General features: G+C 44.4%; 1 protein-coding gene across 7 annotated transcripts in view; it reads left to right on the top strand.

Moving 5' to 3' along the window:
* The window catches only part of CDH12 (cadherin 12), a 666,500-nt gene extending 651,459 nt beyond the window's left edge, over nt 1-15,041 (top strand). For 4 of the 7 annotated variants that reach the window (XM_082234335.1, XM_082234336.1, XM_082234338.1 and 1 more), the window contains 4 exons: nt 2,602-2,723; nt 5,684-5,801; nt 9,519-9,770; nt 13,793-15,041. In XM_082234335.1, the coding sequence (XP_082090461.1) occupies nt 2,602-2,723; nt 5,684-5,801; nt 9,519-9,770; nt 13,793-14,292 (992 nt within the window). In that variant the 3' untranslated portion in view covers nt 14,293-15,041. Of the gene's footprint in view, nt 1-2,601; nt 2,724-2,836; nt 2,855-2,952; nt 4,851-5,683; nt 5,802-9,518; nt 9,771-13,792 lie in introns of those variants that run through there. The other 3 variants (XM_082234341.1, XM_082234340.1, XM_082234339.1) reach the window with 3 other exon arrangements.
* Nucleotides 15,042-17,735: the final 2,694 nt, after the last annotated feature.

The following is a 17,735-nucleotide window of genomic DNA, read 5'->3' as shown; positions in this document are numbered from 1 at the left end:
ACATAGGGTTGGATTGCAATTGTTAGTAATAAATAGCTCCCAGTTAAATCAGTGGGATTTAACTTGGGCTGCAAACCTAAATGCGTCCATACAGAGGTAAATCCCATGGAATAAAATGGGGCTTTCTCCCAGGAAAGTGAGGTTAGGATTGCAGTCTTAGTCATGGCTAACTTTTCACATTGATGTCTATGACACTCAGCGTAAATTAATAATGCAGAGTCTTCTTCGGTAAAAGAATAAAAGCTTTACTGAGTAAACTTGTTTGCTAATACAGTGGTACATTGGGTTAAGAACTTAATTCGTTCTGGAGGTCCGTACTTAACCTGAAACTGTTCTTAACCTGAAGCACCACTTTATTTATTTTTTATAAGATATTTATTAAAGTTTCACAAATTATACAGACAAACACAACAATACAAACAAACACAAACAAAAAAAGGAACAAGTATAATTTCAAACCCTTATTTTCTTATAACTTACTTCTCCGACCTCCTCATACCTCCCCTTTCTGCATTCCAATTTCAATTTTAATTCAGCAAATCCTCACCCTTAAATTTATCTAATTTTTAACCTTTCTTTTCTTTTAACTTATTCCTTACAACTGTAATCCACTTAATTTCTAAACCAGCATCATTCTAACATTCATTAATTTTGCAATATTTCTTAAGATAGTTCTTAAATTTCTTCCAATCTTCTTCCGCCGTCTCTTTTCCCTGGTCTCGGATTCTGCCGATCATTTCTGCCAGTCCCATATAGTCTATCACCTTCATCTGCCATTCTTCCAAGGTGGGTAGATCTTGTGTCTTCCAATACTTCGCGATGAGTATTCTTGCTGCTGTTGTAGCATACATAAAAAATGTTCTGTCTTTCTTTGACACCAATTGGCCGGCCATGCCCAGGAGAAAGGCCTCTGGTTTCTTAAGAAAGGTATATTTAAATACCTTTTCAATTCATTATATATCATTTCCCAGAAAGCCTTAATCTTTGGGCACATCCACCAAAGGTGAAAGAAGGTACCTTCAATCTCTTTACATTTCCAACATTTGTTATCAGGCAAGTGGTAGATTTTTGCAAGCTTGACTGGGGTCATGTACCACCTATAAATCATTTTCATAACTGAAGCACCACTTTAGCTAATAGGGCCTCCTGCTGCCACCGTGCCGCTGGAGCACGATTTCTGTTCTCATCCTGAAGCAAAGTTCTTAACCCGAGGTACTGTTTATGGGTTAGCAGAATCTGTAACCTGAAGCGTCTGTAGCCCGAGGTACCACTGTAACAGCATAGTGAACAGAACATTAAACTAGCTTCAGAGCATACACAGAGTTACTGAGTCACACAGAGTCTCCATTGAGCACAGGCTTCACAGCGCACAGGCTCCACCACACACACAGTTGCTGACTGATACTGACACACTGAGTGAGACACTGAGTTTGCCTTCAAGCAGATACAATACTTATACAGAGAATGACTCAGCATGCTAAACGGTTTTGCAACTTTTCAGCATTTCACAACATTTTTAGACTCCTTTACGGCTTCTGCTCTCAAATAACTTTATCCCATGACAGTCCATGGGGCATAAACTCTGATAATTTGCAGCAGCATCCTAACTTCCCCTGGCCAACAGGACTTTATGGAGTGACAGGACCACCAATGCAGCCATAGCAGGGAGGGCAGAAGATGAGGCAGGATGATCGGGTCTCAGTGCCATCACATGACAGCAGTGAGGCCAGCTTGGGATTCAGTGAATCCCATGATGAGAGCCCTACTCCTTCTTGCCTTCAGAATGCCCCCCATTTCAGGACCTTTCCACTGCCTCCTGCCCACCCACACGTTTGAAAGGCAGAAGGGGGAGGTTCAAGTGCTGTAATCCTTGTGTCACTCAGGCAGGAGGCTAGCTTAGTTGTGGGATCTGGGCAGAAAGATGCCTTGGCTCATCTCACACAACCTCCAGTATGAGAGGCATTTGGATTGCCCTGCTATGTTTGGATTTAACCTATAGATTCCAGGTGATGTGGAGTTAATGCAAAGGGAAATGGGGATATACGTGCAAGAGAGCACATTTGTAACTACCGTGGTACCTCAGGTTACAAACACTTTGGGTTACAGACTCCGCTGACCCGGAAGTATTATCTCGGGTTAAGAACTTTACCTCAGGATGAGAACAGAAATCGGGCGGCGGCGGCAGCAGGAGGCCCCATTAACTAAAGTGGTACCTCAGATTAAGAACGGTTTCAGGTTAAGAACAGACCTCCAGAATGAATTAAGTTTGTAACCAGATGTACCACTGTATTGTGTTGTAACTAAGTATTGTAACTCTTTCCCCACATCCTACTTATGGCACTGCCAGTTTTAGCCCATAAAGGGGAAGTGCTAAATGTTTCTATATAAGCATGCTTAAATTATATAGTTTGGTCCTCTGCCCCAACTTCGTATGACTGTTAGGTGCAACCCCTCTTGAGTGAACCATTTGCCAGACCAATATGAAAGGCCATGTTAAGATATATCTGTAATTACGCCTTTCACTGCCTTATGTGAATATATAATGCTGCTGTAGATGTCGTAAGTATTCTATACCTAATTTATTTTTATTTTTCTTAATAGGCAATCCACTATTAACCAGCAAGGTCAACGTCATCATAAATGTCCTAGATGTCAATGAATTTCCTCCTGAAATTGCAGTGCCCTATGAGTCCTATGTGTGTGAAAATGCAAGGCCAGGACAGGTATCTCTCTCCTTTTTAATGTTACCTGTGGATGTAGTCATGAGGAATGATTGTAATCATGTGCAGTGGTTAACCAACAACAAAAGCTACTTAACGATAACTATTGGTCTTGTACCTTTTGAGTATTTGAGGTATTTTATTTACTTATATATTGAATGCATTTCTAAAGAGAGAGGGCTGCGCTGAAAACAACTCAGAATAAAAATAATACTTATCTGAGCAATGCTTACAACAATCCTGAAAAGTGAGCCAGTATTCTCCTATCCCCGTGTTGTATATTGGGAGCTAAAACTGGGGAAACAGTCTCTGCCAAAAGCTACATAGCAAGTTTGTGGCTGGGATGCTATTTTAACCAGGAACTTTCAGTTTTTAGTGAATCCCATTAGTCACAGTCTTAAAACTGCATTTATTGGATCAGGCAGACATATCCTGCGACCCACCAAGCCAAGCACAGACCACAAACTACGTTGTGGCCTATTAAAGGCTTGAAAAACCACCTCTTATAGCTCCCTGCCTGGGACTGCCAGAAACAGAGGTGTATGTTCAGCACCTGGCAGACTTCAATGTATGGACAGCAGGCTGAATAGACAGCAGGGTGAATAGTCATTCAGGCTTGTATTTGATAACTGCATTTCTTGTACGGTCGACACCTTAAAAGATAGTGTATCAACTGCTCTGCAAATTAACTGTGACTCTCCAAAAGATGTATTCAGCCACCATATATAGCTGGCCCCCAGGGATCCACTGAAGTTAGGCAGTATAATCACAAGTTCCCCTTGCCTGGGAACAAAACTCATAAAAGACAGCAATTTCCTTGCCAGGATGAGCAAAACGTTAGCAGACTGAAAAATAAAATATACGGCCGGTGTAAATTCTGCTAAACCTGCTTCTCATTCCCACCCCCATCGGTCATTAAGTTTTCCCAAACCCTACTTTTCTTGAGGTGCTGCTCAATGGTAATAAACATAAGAATATCTGCACTGTTATATTCTACCATATATAGTCCTGTTTATAAGCCTTGCAGAATCAAATGGAGAGTTCCAAGACTCCGGGCACTTTAAAAAAACAAAAAAAACCCACCATCATTCAACACTATTGCCCAGAGGAGATGGGATTTGCAGCCTCAACAATTCTGTTACTTGAATTACTACACCTATGGAGAGAAAAAAACCCCAAACATTTCTTCAATCTCCTCAGTATAGATAGTAACTAGTTTAAATAACTGCCCATGGCAACTGCTTAAAGAGCCCCTTCCACAGTGTTTGCTTCTGTGTGGCATGTAATAAATGCATAGAAGTGCTACTGAAATTGTCTGAAATGATCAAAGTGTCAGCAGTTGTAGGAGAATGCTTGCAACCATCCGCATATGAGCCGGTCCAAGTGCAGGGATAAAAAGGAGATAGGTGTCATGTGGCAGAGTGAGCTAACTTGGTAGGCTGTAGGCCTTGCAGCTTAGCCTTCACTCAAGGCTGATGGCAGAGGTTGAAGTGAATGGAGGATGGTCAAACTTTGCCATGGATGGATGGATAGATAGATAAAATCTATATATCTATATCATTTTTGATGATATGCAATGTCCAGACTCAAAACTGAAAACATATCTAAAATCTCATATTTATTCACTTTGTTCCTTATAGAGAGCACAGGTTTCTCCCTATTAACATTTAGGGATTTCTTGTGCATTTCATTTCAGACAGTTCACAATAACATACACCGTCCTCAGCAGCATCCTGTGAAGTTTCTCTCAGCAGCTATTCTCCCCACACACTGAGAAAGAAGCAGAAAGCAGTTAAAAATGAGAGTTACTTGAGTAACAGTCACAACAGAATGGAATGCCTCTCTCATATGACTCACAGTTAGCCAATCACATGAGAGAGCTATTGCCAAAGAACTCCAGGCAATTTAACATAAGCAAACATTCCCATTTCAGGACATTAAACCATTATCTTTAACAGTGCTAACATCATGCCCCCTGTCTATTTTACCTTCAGGGATTGCCTCTCTTTGGTGACTTCTGCCCACAGGAAAAGACTGGCTCAGATTACTGTCAGGGCAACCAATTGCAGTTTTTCTTCTATTTTTGTTTGCACATTTTCTTTCCCACCCTTTATCATAAATGACCTCAGGGTGGGTAACAACAATTTAAAATACTGTTGTACCTTGGTTCTCAAACTTAATCCATTCCTGGAGTCTGCTTGACTCCTGAAACTGTTTGAAAACCAAGGCATGACTTCCGATTGGCTGCAGGAGCTTCCTGCAGTTAAGTGGAAGCCGCATCGGACATTCGGCTTCTGAGAAACGTTCACAAACTGGAATACTTACTTCCAGGTTTGTGGCATTCAGGAACCAAACGCATGAGTACCAAGGCATTTGAGAACCAAGGTACGACTATCCACGGAGGAAAAAGGTGAAAACCTCTCAACCAAGGGCCATCTGTGACTGAGAGTAAAATTCATTCCTAGTCATGTAAACCAGTGGCCACCTGATGCCTCAGTGGAAGACTCTCAAAACTGAAGGAATGCTGCAATGGTGGGCAACCTTGATTTTTAAGAGGTCAGCTGCCATACCCCTGAGGGGCCCAATGAGTTCCTGGGTTGGATTGGTCCCTCCCCTGCCCAGCAAGTCAACCCCAAGCTGGTGATGCGCTGAACCATAAGGACATGAATATTCCAGAACACCTCAGCAACTAAACCAACTGACAGTCAAATGAAGTCAGAACTCTTGCAGAAAATAGCTACAGAGGGTTTGAACACTGCAGCCTATGTTAACTTTAAGCTTTACATTTTGAGTTTCTCTCTTTGGGGAGATATGTTAGTGAAACCCTTCTTTTTTTCTGAAAACCTGTGTTTCAGTTTGGTGCATTATGTCCAAATTAACGTCCTACAACATGCTAATCAAATTAAGACATTTCCTTTAACACAGAAATGTGTGCTGAAGTTTTTATTCCATTGTGGTTTTAGGTCATTCAGATTGTCGGTGCAGCAGACAAGGATTTGTCACCTGCTGGACAAAGATTCTCCTTTCGACTCTCTCCTGAGGTGTCTACAAAGCCAAATTTCACAGTCCACGATTTCAGAAGTAAGTTTCTATTTTGGATGATGATGATAACAATTGTTTTGTTCAGTTAGTCTGGTGGCTACAGCCTTCTATTTATATGTGAGACAGTGAGCTGCTTCAATATGCAATTGTTTTCCAGATATCACACAAGGGAGATGAGAACAGTGCTTTACAGACAAAGGAGTGTTGGGGGTCTACTAGACAAAACAGGTGGTGGAGTTCCATCAGCTTGAGCATCATGGTGAAAGACTCCAAAGCAAGGGAGAAAGGGGAGGAGAAAAATAGGTTTGGAGTAACTGAAGGATAACTGCTCAGAAATAGGCACCATCTGTACTATGCTTAGTAGCATAGTCTTAGCATAGGATGGCCCTAGTTGGGTGTGTAACATTTATTAAAATCAATGTCAATATCAAGAGCCACGGTGGACACAGAGGAAGATAGTTGAGTCCTGCAGATTCATATTGATTCTTTATGTGATTTCATAATCTAAGGTATATTTACTGTATTTTTCGCCCTATAGTACGCACTTTTTCCCCTCCAAAAATGAAGGGGAAATCTGGGTGCGTCCTATGGGGCGAATGCAGGCTTTTGCTGAAGCTTGGAGAGCGAGAGGGGTCGGTTCGCACCGACCCCTCTCGCTCTCCAGGCTTCAGGAACACATCCGCAGCCTAGGCAGCCCTACGGGAGGTCCGGCAGGGATGTCTAGGCTGCGGATAGCAGCCTGCTGCCCAGTGCGAGGGGCGCCCTGAAGCAGACATCCGCAGCGTGGGGAGCCTTGCAGGAGTTCCCGGCAAGGCTCCCCACGCTGCAGATAGCAGCCTGCAGCCCCGCGGGGGGGGCACCCTGATGCAGAGCGCCCCTCGCGCGGGGCAGACATCAGCCAGCCCCACAAGCTCGGGGAACAGCAGGGAGGCACAGCGCCGCCATCCCGCTGTTCCTCGACCTGGTTCTGTTCCCCCGACCTGCTTTTGGGGGGAAAATAAAGGGAATTTTTTTCCCTTTATTTCCCCCCCCCCAAAAAAAAAACTAGGTGCGTCCTATGGGACGGAGCGTCCTATGGGACGAAAAATACGGTAATCCTTAACTAAAGTAATGTATTTCCTCAAAATTACTGGCACCTACCAGAAAGCTGCACAATTAATGACAACACTTCTTCACACAAAAGGGAATGTGGTCTATATCTTATCTGTGCATCTTGTGACATTCTTGGCTGAATAATTCTCACCAACTATGTATACTGGCTTTGACAGATGGATGAATCCATCTTTTTCCCCCAGCCACTGTCCCTTTCACACATTTTCACTATGTTTGGTTCTGTTAAAAAAAACTGCATAAAAAAATGCATTTTGATGTAAAAATATACATCTCTAATTGTATTCTCCCTGAAACTGCATTTCTAAGGTACAGCTCAGGCTATTTCATATCAAAATTCACAAAACCCTATTGGGCCTGCCACATCCTTGGTGATGTTGGATCTCTTAAACATCTGAATAGATGAACATACATGACTGGTGGCCTCTGCATGCCTTGCTGGGTCACAGGTTGTACAAGCTTACAAGAGAGCAGATGCCACTGGATTCCATCTCATATCAGCCCCAGCAACCATGACCAATTGCCAGGAATGATGAGAGTTGGAGTCCAGACCACCTAGAACACACCATGCTGGATACTCCTGCTATAGAGTACCAGAGTCTCCTGGACCCAACCATTCAAAACGGCCTCAGACATTAGCTTCCTGCCCTGCCCCGTTTGTTTCTGCTTCAAATCCATCAGAGAGACAGAATAGTGAGCTGAGCGAGATAAGGAAAAGCTGTTACCCACTATGTACTTTAGTGATGCCATAAATATAAAATGCTAGACATATATTTCACTTGTGGTTTCAATGGTGGTGCAAATCTGGCAATTACTTTGCACCGTGCCACCAATCAACCCTCAGATTATATCACATCTGTGAAGAATAAAGCTAGACTGTAGGGTGGTGAAAAGTACAGAGATTGTCTCCCCTGCGTTGAGTCTGAATTGGACTCATACATTCTAGCCGAGTCCTTACCAACTTTGTGCCTACTAAAGAATTAGATGGTAGCTATGATAAGCTATATCAGAACTATTTTTCTAGAAAAAGAGTTGTGGGAGCTCATCACGAACGCCTCCCTCGTTCTCTTGCAACGGCGCCCATCTGTGAAGTGGCGGAACCCAACTGAAAGGTGCCGGAACTGAGTTCCGTCTTAAAAAAAGGTCCTGAACTATACAATATGCATAACATGACATGTGTCAGTCAGCCTGAAATCTTTTTCATGCAGGACAGCCTGTGGCCCACCGCTGAACTACAACTCCCCACAACACCCAACCTTTCGCAATGCTAGCTGAGGCTGATGGGAGTTGGAGTCCAAAAACATATGGAGGGCAAAGGCTGCTGTAGCGTAACTGGGCTACAAACTGCACAAGGCCTACTTATAATGTCATAGCATCTACCCGCAGACTTTTCCCTAAAAGCAACACTTGTCTTCAGATACTCAGCAACTGATGGCTCCACTGGGATCTGAGCCTATCTACAAGGAAACAGGATCTGTCAGTTCATCTCTCAATTCTTTTGCAGCAGTATTCAAAGAGGGAAGAAAAAACATCCAGTATAGAGAGACATGTAATGTTGTGGGAGATGCTGTGAACTAGAGAGTGTAGGAGAGATAATAAGGCAGGAGAGAGAACACCCCAGGCAATCCCAATCAGACCTGCCAGCAAATTGGTTTCTAATCTCACTCCCTGCTTAATCCTTTTAATCTTTACATCAGTTTTCTCCCTCACTGGGTTTCTTTGATTCAGGGGAAAGGCGCGATAACCCAGCCCCTACCAGGGAAAGTGCGAGAAACACCACTCACAGAGGCCTGCATTCACCTTAATCAGAGATTACTGGCAAATGTTCTAATGGTATTGAGTGTCTAGTTTGATTTCTGGTGAGACTTTTCTTAATCATCTCTTCTGAGCAGGTGCGGCATCAGGGAAGGTTTCCTACCTTTCTAAGGTGCTTCCAGTGGAAATTGGCAAAGCAAGAAAGCCACATTTCCCTTCCCACTGGAGAACTGAATGGCAATCACAGTCGTTGAAGGGCATCCAGGCAGACCTGAGGAAAAGCAAGAGATGTGGCAAAGATAGTTACCCCTAGGGTGGTTTTGGGTTTTTTTGGTTGTTGTTTTTCATCTTTTTTGTGTGCTATGACAAGCCTGCTGTCAAACTGAGCCAGCTTTATAGGAGAAGAGTCACAGTAATTACCATTTGCCCAGGGAAGAGAGGAGAGGATTCCATTACCTGGCATCTCATTTGAATGTGATGCTTTGGGTAATGATGAAGCATAGAAACTATGCTGATTGTGGAACCTCAAATAGGCCATGTCTGAGTGTGAAGGTGCATGCGAGATTGACATTGGAAGCAACAGATTGATTTCCCCTCCTCTCTCCCCCACAATCCTAGAAACAGGGAATGCATGATATGATGGCACCCCATTGCAATTTCCCCATACCCTCATTCCACCTTATTGACAGTGAAGAACAACATGATTTCACACCATTTCCAATAGTTTACATTACGGGGGGAAGGGAGGGAGAAATAGGGTACTCTTGCTTTCAGTGCACAGGAGCTGCAATGCCAGGCATAAGTTTCTCAATGTTCTGCATTTTTGTCAAGTCATGACACCAAGGAGAGAGCAAGAACCTTATCTGTAGTGTTCTTTTGTTCCCCCTGCAGACAACACAGCTGGAATTGTGGCCAGGAGAAGTGGGTACAGCCGCCGGCAGCAGGAGTTATATTTCCTTCCAGTTGTGATAGAAGACAGCAGCTACCCCATACAAAGCAGTACAAACACGATGACAATCCGGGTTTGCAGATGTGACTCTGATGGCACCATCCTCTCGTGCAATGTCGAGGCAATCTTCCTGCCAGTCGGACTCAGCACTGGAGCCTTGATTGCAATCCTGTTGTGCATTGTTATACTTCTAGGTTAGTACTCTTTTACAGAAAGAAGTTTCACTGCTACTACATAGTCTATTCCTCAGTTGTGTTACGAAATTCCCAAAAGGCAGCTCCTGTAAGCTGCTTTTAGGGGTGGGAGTTTTCATGAGCACAGCCACATAGTATAAGATACCATGTACTGAAACTCGGATCCGGTGAATGGCGTGAGAGGACGGCCTCCCTGCCATGTTGGAGTTTAAATTCACCATAGACACGCTCCCATCGGCGCTGATTGGTTGGTGAGACCCGCTCCTTGAGCAGGGCCCTGCCCAGCACCGACGGCAAGGAGCGTGACAGTCTCTAGCCCTTGGCTGGGTCACGCAGGACCTGGAGCCCGGCCGCAATGTCGCCTACCAAATAAGGTAAGTGGACTTTTTCAAAGGAGAGTTTGATGCATTCTCCAGATTTCACTGGATCCCCCAGAAATTCCCAGATGTGTAGTTAAGGTTATTCTGTTTGGGAACCACTCTGGAATAAAGGGGGGGGCAATGTACTAAATGTTGTATACAGTCATACCCCTGGTTGTCGAACTTAATCCGTTCCGGGAGTCCATTTGACTCTAAAACCAGTTTGAAAACCAAGGTGTGGCTTCCTATTGGCTACAGGAGCTTCCTGCACTCAATTGGAAGCCATGTCAGACGTTCAGCTTCCAAAAAACTTTCGCAACACTCACTTCCAGGTTTGTGGTGTTCAGGAGCCAAAACATCTGAGTACCAAGACATTCGACAACCAAGGTACGACTGTGTACAGTGGTGCCTCGCAAGACGAAATTAATTCGTTCCGCAAGTTTTTTCTTCTTGCGAGTTTTTAGTCTTGCGAAGCACGGTTTCCCATAGGAATGCATTGAAAATCAATCAATCAATGCGTTCCTATGGAGACCGTCCAGGGACAGAGGGGAAGCGCTGCGCGCCTTCCCCTCTGTCCCTGGACCTGCTTAAAGCAAGGGGCGGCGGGGAGAAGATCGCTTCTCCCCGTTGCCTCCCCCGCAATCTCCAGGGATAGAGGGGAAGGCGCACGCACCTTCCCCTCTGTCCCTGGACCTGTTTTAAAGCAAGGGAAGGGGCAGCGGGGAGAATCACTTCTCCCCATTGCCGCCCCTTGGTTCAAAAGGGATCCGGGGAGAGAGGGGAAGGCGCGCACGCGCCTTCCCCTCTATCCCCTCTGTTGAAGCAAGGGGCGGAGGGGAGAAGATTGCTTCTCTCCGTTGCCGCCCCTTGGTTCAAAAGGGGTCTGGGGAGAGAGGGGAAGGTGCGCGCGTCTTCCCCTCTGTCCCCGGAGATTGTGGGGCTGGCAACGGGGAGAAGCGATCGTCTCCCCGCCGCCCCTTGCTTCAAAAGAGGTCCGGGGACAGCGGGGAAGACGCGCTGCGCTTCCCCGCAGCTTGCGGGGCAAGCTTCGTTTTGCGAAGCAAGCCCATAGGGAAATGTGTCTTGCTAAGAAAACGAAAAACTCCTTTGTCTAGCGAGATACCACTGTACTTAAACATGAGCATTGGCAATAATTACATGAAAATCATTTGTATGGCCTTCCCCAACCTGGTGCCCTTCAGATGACCAAAGTTTGGAGATGATGGGAGTGATAGTCCGACAGCACTCGGAAGACATCAGGATGAGGATGTATAGGCAATATAGCATATATGATAGAGTACGTGACATATACTCTGCAGTATATTATCTTAGCATGTACATGCCCAGTTGTCTCAGACTCAGAGACATGAACCTCTTGATCTGAGACTTTCTGAATTCTTAAAAAAAGGATGATATCTCTGGCTTGCCTTAGGCTGGGGTGTCTTAGACCGATCAAGGTCTTATGGAGCCTAGAGGTAATGTATTCAGCACTATTTTGAATTCTGAATGGCCTGAAAATAAGACTTGGGTGGGAAGCAGTTACCGTATTTTTCACTCTATAGGACACACTTTTTCCCTCCTAAAAAGCAAGGGAAAATGTGTGTGCGTCCTATGCAGCGAATGCAGGGGGGGAGTCAGGCGGGAAAAGCCATCAAGAGCCGCACACAAGCTCCGTAGCTCTTTCGGGCTTTTCCCCAGGAGGGAGAAGGGACTGACTGGCCGCATCAGTCCCTTCTCCCACCTCCTAGAAAAGCCAGCAGAAGCCGCACAGCCCCTTTAAAGAGTGTGCAGCTTCTGCGGGCTTTTGCGGGAGGTGGGAGAATTCCCCCACCTCCCGCAAAAGCAGGGAGAAGGTCTGGGAGAAGCGCACAGACTGCCTGCAGCCTGTCCGCTGCTCCCAGAGCTGGGGGGGGGTATCATATTTTTTTCCTTGATTCCCCCCTCTGAAAACTAGGTGCGCCCTATGGAGCGAAAAATACGGTAGGTTCACTTGGTAATTGAACCCAGTTCATGCAATGTTTAAAGGTGTCCACCTAAATAATCCTTTGCTTTGCTGCTTCCAATGCTACCTCTTTTTACCAATCTCCATAACAAAGATAATTTGCATCTAGTAAGACCTCTGTCTAAAGGCTATCTTATTACCATATTTTTCGCCCTATAGGACGCACTTTTTCCCCTCCAAAAATGAAGTGGAAATGTGTGTGTGTCCTATGGGGCGAATGCAGGCTTTCGCTGAAGCCTGGAGAGCGAGAGGGGTCGGTGCACACCGACCCCTATTGCTCTCCAGGCTTCAGGAAGCTATCCCCCCAGCCGCGCAAGCTCCCAGAGCGATGCCAAAGCTGCGCGCACCTTTGCCATCGCTCTCTGACCTGTTCTGGGGTCGGGGGAAGCTCCGGCTTCCCCTGCCTGCAGCCTCGCAAGCTCCGAGAGCGATGGCGAACGTGCGCGTACAATCGCCATCGCTCTCTGACCTGTGCTGGGGGCGGGGGAAGCTCCGGCTTCCCCCACCCCCACTCCCGCAAGCTCCGGTAGCGATGGCAAAGGTGTGCTCACCTTCGCCAGCACTCTCCGACCTGCTCTGGAGGTTGGGGGCGGGGGAAGCTCGGGCTTCCCCCACCCGCAGCCCCGCAAGCTCCGGGAGGCACTCTGGCTCCCATTCTGGGGTCGGGGGAAGCTCGGGCTTCTCCCGCCCCAGCCTCGCACCTGGGGGGGATTTTTTCCCCCTTTATTCCCCTCCAAAAAAAAATCTAGGTGCGTCCTATGGGCCGATGCCTCCTATAGGGTGAAAAATACGCTAACCCTCATTTTACACAGGAAACTGCTTAAATTGGTTTCTTGAACAAAAGCCCAATAAGCTCTGAATGGGAGCCAGAATATGCTTACCTGCCCCATGGTACATGATTATTGCAGGCTTTTAGGACCTTTGTATCCAAGGTTGCCTATTTCCTTGATACAATTAAAGGATATAATTAAAGGCTGGTAAAGGGGAATAAGACATAATAGTTATCTAGCTCACATACCACATTAGCTTGGACAATTCCCTGCAGTGCACTGAGGAGTTTAAAGGCAGAGAAATGACAATGAGAACCTTAACCACAGGTATTAGATTTATGTGGCAAAATGTTAGCATGGCACCATCAACTGTGAATGGGTACATCTGTGTTTGTGTGTTAAGTGGAGCTGTTATAATCATTGTTGCAAAGCACTTAGAGATGTGTGGGTTGTAGTTTTAGGGGTTGTTGTTTTTTTACAATCCAACAGCATATACATTTTGTTAAATAAACATAATACTGCAGCTAGGGTTGCATTCAGTGCAATCAGTATCGAATGTAAGGATCACAATGCTTTCTAAAAAAAATTAAGTGGCTTCTTTAAAAAATAAATGCACAGGCTTCCAATCTGTTAAAAACAGAAAAATAAATCTGATCTTTCCCCCATTTCATGGCTGTCAGGAAAGCAGAAAATCCATGTGCTCCATTTGCAGTTGACAATGCTAGGCCTGCATTTTGCCATTTCAACTCAGGTCCTGTTTATACCTGAGATCAAAAAGTAATTTGTGAGTCACCCCTGACAGTTCCTAGATATTAGAAGGTGATGCAGTATTTTATTGGAAGAAAGCCGGACTCCTTCCGCTCTTAATTTACCATTCTCTTCTTGTCTTAGTCATCGTGGTGCTGTACGTGGCGCTGAGGCGGCAGAAGAAAAAAGACACTCTCATGACCTCTAAAGAAGACATCCGAGACAACGTCATCCATTACGATGATGAAGGAGGTGGCGAGGAGGACACTCAGGCATTCGACATCGGGGCCCTGAGGAATCCAAAAGCAATTGAGGATAACAAAATACGCAGGGATATAAAGCCAGATGCTCTCTGCTTACCTCGCTCAAGACCACCCGCAGAGGACAACACAAATATCAGAGATTTCATAAATCAAAGGCTGAGAGAAAATGATGGCGATCCCTCAGCACCCCCTTATGACTCACTAGCGACATACGCTTATGAAGGAAATGGATCTGTGGCTGAGTCTCTTAGCTCTATAGATTCGCTTGCAACCGAGGCAGATCAGGATTATGACTATTTGAGTGACTGGGGACCACGTTTTAAAGTCTTAGCAGACATGTTTGGAGAAGAAGAAAGTTATAATCCGGATAAAGTCACTTAGCTGGGGGCAGGGAGGGGGGAAGAAATGTAAACCTACAACAAATTTTAAAATAAACAAGCTTTATAGGAAAGGATTCCTTTGATTATAAGAGACAGCAGCTGTCCCAGTGAGCTCCTATATTTATCATACCGTCAATCTTGGTTTACCTGTTTGTCAAGGGAAGGAGCATCCTTGACAATCTGTTTCCTTTCTTGGTGGATTTTGTTTTTTATTATTACTTTGGAATCACACTGAGACAACCTCAGGCCTATTAGCTACAATTTACCGATACAACACAGAAAGAAGGATAGCTTTCCGGCATGGTGGTGGAAGAGTGGTAGATTTTTCTTAATTCCACTGAAGTGCCTATTGAAACTCTTACTATTTAAAGTGGAAATGACTGCAGCAAATGGCGCTAAGGGAAACTGACATAAAGAGGACATTAACTTTTATGTCGAGAAGCAATAGCCGCACGCTGACTTCTGGTTCTTTTAAAACAAAAAGTGTAGAACAGTGGCTGGATTCTGTCTGTCCAGCGATTGCAACTCGGTAGAGATTGTGTTCTGTTTGGTTTTGTTTTTTAACCAAGGAAGCAAGTTGTCTGCCAGGACATCACATTTCTTATGCCTACACTTCACAAGGGGAAGTTTTAAAAAGCTGTTATTCCAATTCAAGTTGTAAAGCCCACAGACTTTAACTGAAGTCAATGAATATTTAAAATGTTCATCAAAATGTTACACTTTTTCAAGAATTAAAAAAAGAGAGAGAGAAGTGATGGAAGTATACATTTCTTATTTGGATGATATAGTCCTTGCAGAATGCTCTTCGTATTCAGAGAAAGGCTACTGGTGTTTTTGGAGGGTTTAGTCAGATGGAGGGGATTATTTGGGTATCCCTTTTGCTGTGTATAGCTAAGGTGGTATGTGTAAATAATATCATAGCTTGTCTGCAGCAGAGATGCCAACTGCTCATAGTGTTTTGTTTTTTAATTGATTGTTCGTATTTCCAAAGCTCTGTCCATAAGAAGTAACAAAACCTGTTATGGACAGAGTATATCTTACTGCCTTCCATTTGAGAAAAACGCATTTGTAAGATTGTGTATGGATAATAAGAGACTTCAAAAACCACGAAGACTTATTTCCCAATTTGCTGTATAATAATCTTAATTATTAGACGGAGAATTGGGAAACAGTTCTTCATGAGATGCTTGCCCACTGGTCATAACCACTGGTCTTGCCCTCATTCTGCCCCACTGGTGCAATGAATGGCTGGATTGCCTATAAATTGCCGAATTAAAACTTGGCAACTCTGTTCTGCAGGTACAGTAAAGCCTTTACATAATCCACTAGTTATCCAGAATTTTTTTGTATACAAATTCATTCTCTGTCCCCAATAGAGCCTGCCACATGTGCTGTAGTCTCCCGCATTAATCCACCAGGGATGGTGTGGGATATTTCTGGTGGCATTTCACCATCAGAAATTCACCATTTGGCATGCTTTTAAACACCAATGTCCCATCTATCTAAATAGATCTGCATGTAAGCAAGCTTATGCACACCTTGTCATGTACACACCAGAGTGTAGGTATAGGTCTTTCCCACACTTAACCCTTTGCCCTTCTCTTTCCAGGTAGAGGTCTGCAGTTTAATACCCTGTCTCCAAGCACATTTCCTGCTTTTTCACCCAGAGCTTTTCCCACTTTTAAAAGCCAAGTAGGAGCAAACGTCAATTCAGGTTTTCCATGGATTGATGTTGTCTCTGACTGAGCTTTAAAGAACAGGTTTTCACAGGGAAAGATCTCCAGCAAATAAAATAATAATAATAGGTGCTCAGAAACATGCCTGGAAAGAGTAGAGGAAAAGTAGGTGTGGATATGCCCATAGTCTATTTGCATTGCATTGCATTGCTTTCAACACGATATGTATTCAGATGTGCATCCTCCTCCACATTCTGGTGCAGCTAGTCATGAACAAATACTATTTAAAAGTAAGATTACATTAGACTGGGGTGCCCCTGTGTCACTTGTTCTAGTACTGTAAAAGCAGGGATAGATGCAGGCCTGGAGGGGATGGTGAGAGGAACAGAAAAAGGTGCAGAAGTCAAAAGAGTCTGCACAGTTGGGTTTTCATTTCTCCCAATTAACTGAATTGTATGGATGAATCAAATGAAACATATGCCCTATATTTTCCTGTTTCAAAAATCTTTAGAGAGCTATGCAATGCAAGAATGAAGTGTGTGTGTGTGTGTGTGTGTGTGTGTGTGTGAGAGAGAGAGAGAGAGAGAGAGAGAGAATCATTTAGGAGTGTTCAACAGTCACAATATTTGACTTCAATATATAGATTTTGGAAGCAGACTGATGTGTTTTGGAGCTGCTCTGTGTCTTCCTAATTTGACTCATTATTCAGGACCAATTTAGATCTGTTTTCTCCCTTTTCACTATAATGGGTAATATAAAAATGGATAGAACTTACCGCCCTTTTGGCCAAAGTAGATGAAATCTGCAGGCATAGCAGCCCCTCCAAAATGGATTAAGCCTTCCAAACCATAGGTGGATGCATCCAGTGGTGTTCATGGAAGGCACTTTAAACATCTGATTAAAAAACACAAAACGAAAGAAAAGTCTGTAACTTTTTTGATTTTCTGCCAGAATTACTTACAATTTGCAGGCATGGTCACCCCTCCTGATGTAATGAAACCGGCCAAATTTCTGAAAGATGGCTGCGGTGATGGTTCTGCAAGGGCAGATTTTATTATTTGGGATGAATACAGGAGAAAGAGTGATAGAAAGAGGAAGAAGAAGAAGAGAAAAGAGAGAGAGCATAGATGTCCAGCAAAGAGTGGGGTAGAGAAAATGTCACACGCATCCTAGGGAGGGACCCTGTCACTCCACTTTGATGGTGAAATAGGTAATTGGCTGTTGCTGAGTCAGCTGACTGCAGCTTACAGAATGCAGTAGAAACTGTGGAGTTGTAGTATCTGCATTATGATGATGACAGTGCACCGGTGGTTATTCCCTTGCTTAGTCTGGTGCCTCAGGAAGTAAATCTCTTCTGGTACCATTCCTAGCAATTTCCCACCTCCCTGTCGTAACATGCATGGCTACTTGAAAGTAGTTCCACACTTCAAAGCCTGCCTGCCTGCTTCCATTATGATGAACCCTTCCAAACCGGTTGAGAGGGAAGTGTCGATGGGGAGTATGCATGCACTTTTTAAAAATTCTTTGGAACATGAATCTTTGTGGAAATGTCCAAAGTGCCCTTAAATGGTTGCTTTGACATTCTAAACAGCTGACCTTCGCTCAGCAAGGTCGCTGCTTTGAAATTAATGTGCTGACTCTATGGCCCTAGCATGCTTCTCAAGCTCTGTTTCACAACACACTTATTCAAGGAAGAGAGAAAATTGATTTGCGCCGAAATCACCGTACGATGGGAGAGATGAATGCAAAAAGGGCCTCAAAGAAGTGA

The sequence above is a fragment of the Podarcis vaucheri genome (genome assembly GCF_965113315.1).
Source record: "Podarcis vaucheri genome assembly, chromosome: 8".
Lineage (NCBI taxonomy): Eukaryota > Metazoa > Chordata > Lepidosauria > Squamata > Lacertidae > Podarcis > Podarcis vaucheri.
Note: the sequence above shows the minus strand (reverse complement) of the source record. Positions and strands in the feature narration are given on the sequence as shown.